The sequence below is a fragment of the Haliotis asinina genome, chromosome 4 (genome assembly GCF_037392515.1).
Source record: "Haliotis asinina isolate JCU_RB_2024 chromosome 4, JCU_Hal_asi_v2, whole genome shotgun sequence".
Lineage (NCBI taxonomy): Eukaryota > Metazoa > Mollusca > Gastropoda > Lepetellida > Haliotidae > Haliotis > Haliotis asinina.
In genome coordinates, this window is record NC_090283.1 from 28233427 (window position 1) to 28240261 (window position 6835).

Genomic DNA, 6835 nt, shown 5'->3' on the forward strand with positions numbered 1-6835 from the left:
CATGGGTACAATGTTTGAGGCCCATTTTCTGGTGTCCCCCCCCCCCCCATCCCGGTGATATCGCTGGAATAATACTAAAAGCGTCGTAAAACCAAACTTACTCACTCACTCACTCATTTCAAAGAGCCACAGCACACGAGCGACGACAAATGATGAGACTGAAACCTCATGATTGCCATCTCATCGATCTCATAGATCATAGATGTATCCGCTACATAAGATATCATGGTGTGGAACTACAACGAAAAAGTGCAAAATAAGGCACTAATGGTAATAGACAAAAACCGACGCATTCTAGTTGGCCTTGCCTACAAAATCAACATCAGATCAAAATCCAATTACAATAACCAAATGGAAACTAAACACACGCTGTGACCTCATTATATGGACATTATACGTGCTGGTGCTTAATCAGAGCAGACAGACAACCAGAGAGTAAGATTATTTATTAACGTGTCACCTCAATATAAAATAGATGCGGTCCAAAAACCAATAGAAGCCACTCATATAAGGAGTTATGAGAGACAATGTTTTGTAAAATGTACACAAAGATAAAAATCCCGTACAGCTGAGATGTGTCAAGACGTTCGTTTGACATGCCATTGTGCTAGTAGGTTGGATAAAGCGGTACTTTGTATGGCGTGTCAGGTAGAAGTGGTGGTGGTGGCTTGCAGGTGGAGCCTGACATATTACACGACCAAGGATCATGCCATTTTCATTGACTGAGTGAGTGAGTTCAGATTTACGCCACTTTTAGCAATATTCCTGCAATGTCACTGGAAATGTCCTTCACGCATTGTACCGATGTGAGGAACAGAACCCGGACCTTCTGAGTGACGAGCAAATGCTGTGACCACTGTGCTACCCCACCAAGCACGAAAACAAAGAACATAGATATGATTCTGACAAATTTAGATGCGTCATCTCTACTCAAATTCGGCTGGACATACGATTCACATGGCATAGCAAATTATGACACGGTAGGCCACTGGCCGCGACTAAGAGCATCGACGTCATCAACTAACCTCCTCGTATCACGGTTGTTCACGTAGACACATAGTGAGGGAGGTAGACAGACAGACAGACAGACAGACATATGTATGTATGTATGTATGTATGTATGTATGGATGGATGGATGGATGGATAGATAGACGAGAGAGAGTGAGTCCATTAAGACAGACGTATCTTCATGTCCATGGGTTGAGCCTAATCTGACACGTTTATGTTCTTTCGCGGCTGCATGTGGCGTGTCAGTCTATAATTAACATTTCACAAAACGTTTATCGTTCCTCACGTCATTGTTCGACCACATAGAGAATCGATTGTCCCAGCATCAAAGCCTATATTAACACACACACACACACACACACACGCTCTCGTCGCAGTACCGAGAGGGTAAGGTTGGAGGCGGTGCACCGCTTTTATGTTCCTTCAGAGCATGATCAATATGGCGTTTGTAAAATACCCATTTGATTGCTGGAAACAGGAAGGGGCTATTTTCCTCTTGTGTGGTTTCCAATCTAATGTTGTTTACCATCTGAATGCTCCTGTTTGTCGACCTACAGCAACGGATAAATTATCAAAAGGCAGCTCTGTACAAGGATTTTTAAGCTTTAAGATGCCTCGCTTAGTCTAAACAAGATGCTGCCTTAGTCTAAACAATTCACAGTGAAGAATTGCGTTCGTTTGGCCCGTTAGTCGAATCCCGCTTCGCCCTAGGGCGTTGTAAGGTTTGTGAGCGCCATATCTGTGTAAAAAACTGGAACACTCTCAAAGCGGCCCACTCACTGACTGACTGTATCATGATGCTCCAGTTTGATGCATGAATGATTGAATGTGGTGAGATACTGCAGCCACCAAGGATTGTAGTCGCCAGGTATCGCTCAATATTTTGACCCGCCTATATCATTACGTTACGATCGATCTCATAGGTCGAACATGTGTCGAACATTGTTAGGAGCATTCCTTGCTGTGTGATTCAAATACAGGCTTTATGAACCGCAACATTAGTATAGTCATGTTTTAATTGACGTGTCCGCTTTCGTTCAATGTCAGTTATCAAATGTTTAAGTTTCGACAGCTCTTCGCTATCCTCTCAGTTTCACGAGTGGCAGTAATAATCAGTGTGGGGAGTGGGATAGTGTAGGGGCTGGGATAGTGTAGGTGCTGGGATAGCGTAGAGCGGTGTCACCGTACAGCTGACACTATTTCACACATGTATACACAGTACCATTCAATATATCTCAAATCAGTCCGCGTTCTGTAGCAGCAGGTTGGCTGAGCTAGTGAGTGATTTCTCAAATGAGTAAAGTTCATAACACTGCAATTTTTAGCGTGGACAACCATAAGGACGTCAAGAACCAAAACCTGGTTTTGAAATAGAGAAATGTGTTTTTTGCTGACATTTCTCCTGGTTCTTTGTATCAATACTGTGTCCACAGCCAATGACTGACCAAGCGCTCAGGGCTGCGTTGTCCACATCCATGGGAAGACACTGGGAACCAAGTTGGCCAGGTTGGCCCATGGACAGTTGTCCTCTGTGAACTGTCGATCAGTAATGAATAAGACGTTATGGATTGCAGATCAGGTAACATCACATTGCATCGATATGTCCTAACAAAAACATAGCTGAGTGCCATTAATGATGATCACGTCCAGTGGAGCTTGCACCTCCAGGATACGCCATATTGTATGTAGCCACGATAGACAGACAGAATAGGAGTGATTGTGGACGAAATCCATCCATGTTATGATAAGGCATTCACACATTTTGAACACACTGAATGCACAGAGTGAGTGAGTTAATGTTTAGCGTCACATCGGCAATATTGCAGCCATATCGTGACGAGAGCCATTAATAATATCCATAATAGAGAATAATAAAAAACCTGTCAACGAAGGACAGTAAAACAACTAGGCTATCACAGACAGATATGTAAAACTAGTAATTGAATCTAAAACAATTTAACTCTAGAAGACGATACAATACAAAAACGGGTTATAGACCGCCAACAACAGAAGGTAGATCACCATACCAGGGTCCATGGCGACTTACAGTACCATTGCTACCTGCATGGACCCTAGCTGGATTTACACCGTCCTTTCAGCTGCTGGCGATTGTACGAAAGTTTAGCCAATTTTTTAAATGAACAAATATACTACGTTTAAAATCGGGTAAGCAAAAATTAAACTGAGAACTGTTTTGGGACTTATGTACCCCCTCAGGAGGACAATAATTTTACGATACTTAAACTCCCTTTGAGGATACTTCCACTAACAATACCAGTTGCTAATTTATACTACCAATCATTAAAATACATCTATCTACAACACATTAATCAAAATTCAATCATGAAATCAATTTCTTTTAAGAAACCAAAAATGAAATGAGTACTAACAGTGGTAAAAGGATCCTTAACAGTTTTGACATTGAAATATTTATCCCTTGTGATGGAGAATTCAACTGAATGCACAGAAAGATGGAAAACAGTTCAAATGTGTGTAATGTATTGGGCGCCACCATCCACGTAGAATGTATTCTTCTACAATTCTTCAGCACAGTCCCATGTTCTTCACGTGTCGAGTTTTTTCATTTTATGAGAGCAGGTGCGGAATATGTTGGTGACGCACTTCACACCAATTACCGTGGATGAAATCCGCAAGATCATTCTGAAGGCGCCATTGCAGTCTTGTGAACTTAATTCCCATGCAACATATCTAAAGAAGCAATGCCTTGAGCAAGCGCCCCCTCCCACCCATCACACACAAACCACTGGTTGAATTAAACGTCCCTGACTGTTTCAACAAGACCTGTGTTGTACACGGTTGTTGGTTTATTCCGATTATCCTTGTACGGTTAAATTGTACACACTTGCCTGGCGATATTGTACACACTCGTCTGGCTATATTGTACACACTTGTCTGACTATATTGTACACACCTGTCATGATGTATTTATTGTACACACTTGTCTGGCTATATTGTACACGTTTCTCAGGATGTATTGTACACACTTGTCAGGATGCATTGCACACACTTGTCAGGATGCATTGCACACACTTGTCTGGCTATATTGTACACGTTTGTCAGGATGTATTGTACACACTTGTCAGGATGTATTGTACACACTTGTCAGGATGTATTGTACACACTTGTCTGGCTATAGTGTACAAATTTGTCTGGCTATAGCGTACACACTTGTCTGGCTATAGTGTACACACCTGTCTGGCTATAGTGTACACACGTGTCAGGTTGCATTGTTCACGCTTGTTGGTTCACTCCGATTATTCATGTGGGACGATTCTCATTACACGTTCTATTCAGAACCGTTGTCGGGCACCGAGGTCGTAACCGCTTTGACATGTGAACTAGGATACAAACTAAAAGGATTTCGTCACACAAATACTTGATTACAAAAGGTAGAAAATTCTTGTTTGCTTGGAAAGCGGAATATTGTACTGATATGTCTATGGTTATCAAAATGAATGATACGTTAGGCTTATTATATTTGGTTATAAAACGCACATTTGCTTAAAGGAGATAGCAACTGATCGCTCGGACAGGCTATTAACTGACACATATACTGTAGTGAGGGGGTGGTGTTATGGGGGTCTGTATACAAATTGAACCCCGTACAGCTTCCGGAAATCGTGCATTCAGACGCACATGACATGGGTGTGGCCACTAGGACCTCTATCACAACTGCGCACTCACTCTTCATTTGTAGATGTCTTCTGTACTGCTGCCATATCACTCCATGGCCACCAGCTAAAATACAGAAACAACGGTCTTTATTCAATGTGGGATCTTGTATGGCGCCATACAGATGAGAAGTAGGACTACTAAGACGTCTGATAAAGGTTGAAGGCGATAAAGTTAAATGGATACACAAATGAAATAACTGACTGAAGCTTTTATGGCTTTAATGGAAAGTCAGGAGACTGTAAACTGTATAATTATAACGCGTTATCACGGAGGTCTAGTTCGACTGATAGCGCTCTCTCAGAGTACTAACGGCCTGCTATGAGTTATCGCTATGCGTCCACTGCTCGAATACTGCGCTGACGCCCCGAACACATGTATGTAGGTAACGAGTTGCCCGGCTTGCTGGCCTGTCCTACATTAATCATGGTGAAATGAAGGTGACAATGATGAGAATGCATTTATACCATTTGTATGGGGTAGCTTACAACGCACTTGCAAAGGCCATGCCAGTCATTGCCAACACTGATGGTTGTAGAAGAAGCGCTTGCTAAGGCAATGGCCACCGTGGCAGCTCTGAGAGCGTTGTACAAATCCGTGTTTACAAGCGCCGTAGACAGACCATAAAGACGCGCATAGTCGTCACTGAGGACTCCGTGAGGTCTCCGTGCAAGCGCCACAGACTACGACTGCGCCCGTAACTGCGATCATGTGCGTACTTGGTGCGTGCCCGCAGAGCTCCTGGCTCTGTAGGAGACCTTACTATGGTAATACGTCGATTCTAAAGCGACCCATATTAAAGTGCGCGCCGCCGCATGGCGTTCTGTTTAGATCAGTTGGTATAGTGTATAATTAATGTATGTTGAAAAACGAGTCGCTTTGCCAGTGAAACAAATTTGAATGTATAAAACTGAAGAAAGGTCAAGCTGACTTTTAATGAATGTGCAAGGTTTGTATGTGCATCACATCTGGTCTTACATTTCCACAGCGGCAGTGACAATAGAAGAAGAATAAAAAATATGCACTTGCGGCCGCGAGATGAAAAACATAGAAGTGAATACTGATATCATAAATCACAACGTCAGGTATATATGTGACCATTGCTCACGTTCAGTGTTTGTTGCTGCTGTAGTTCCGCTTGTTTCACTAACTGTACTTCCTGTTGTTTCGCTGACTGTACTTCCGGTTGTTTCACTGAATGCACTTCCGGTTGTCCCCGTACTTGTGATAGCCGGCCCTGTAGTAGCTACACAGACTCCATTGACGACCTCCCCCGGGGATGAGTCGGGTACAGGGTTGGTTATGCAGGCTGTGTGAGGGAGGTTACATACACTGCCGTCATATACAGTACCAGGACCGCAGGTGAAGTGATGGGCCTCGCCAAATACACATCGATAGTAAGAGGCACTATCAGCAGGGTCACAGAAGTACGCTCCGTGTGCTCTGGATAGACAGAAGTCAGGATTGCAGGCCACGCTGAATCACAAACAAGATGAACGTATTTATTTCAAGCACATAGTGCTTACCAGTTTACAATATCTCTCCCTCCCGATCCTTCCACAACGGTTAATCTGGGCCCCAAAACCCTCGTTAAACGAACTGTGCAACCGCGATTTCCTTTACAGTGGACAGTTAGCATTACAAGACTAATGGACATAAATTTGCCTTTCATTAGTAAGGGTCCCTAAGTGTTATAATACTTCAGCGGTTTACGGTTGCTAGAGAAATAGCAACATCCAATCGCTGTATTCGGGAAACAAAGCTTTGGAAGTTATGTAATACAATGAGGTTATTGCATAAATTATATGTTATAAAATACATAGAGACAATCAAGGCAGCTAAAATCAATGCGAAAAACAACAGTTTGTAAAATGTTTTGTGACTATTGTATTAACGTCAAGAAGATGGAAGTAGACCAACCTGGCAGGTATGAACGTTACAATAAGCACTGACAGTAGGGTCACTCTGTGGTCAAGGGCGATCCAACACTTCACAGACAAAATCATTCTGTAGACTGAACGTTCACCTTTCTTGTTTGTGAACCGTCTTGTAGTGTCCGTAGTTGCCGTGTTGTACTGATGTTGTAGACGTCTTTGTTGTCGCTCACCCTGTGGCTAACGACTGATGCACCAT

General features: G+C 42.9%; 1 protein-coding gene across 1 annotated transcript; it reads right to left on the reverse strand.

Annotated features, from left to right (window-relative positions):
• Nucleotides 1-294: 294 nt before the first annotated feature.
• On the reverse strand, nucleotides 295-6835 carry LOC137280890 (uncharacterized). Its single transcript, XM_067812080.1, has 5 exons — nucleotides 6810-6835; nucleotides 5811-6178; nucleotides 4577-4768; nucleotides 2405-2545; nucleotides 295-308 (listed from the first exon to the last, which is right to left on the reverse strand). The coding sequence occupies exons 1-5, from the start codon at nucleotides 6833-6835 to the stop codon at nucleotides 295-297; spliced, it is 741 nt and encodes a 246-aa protein (XP_067668181.1).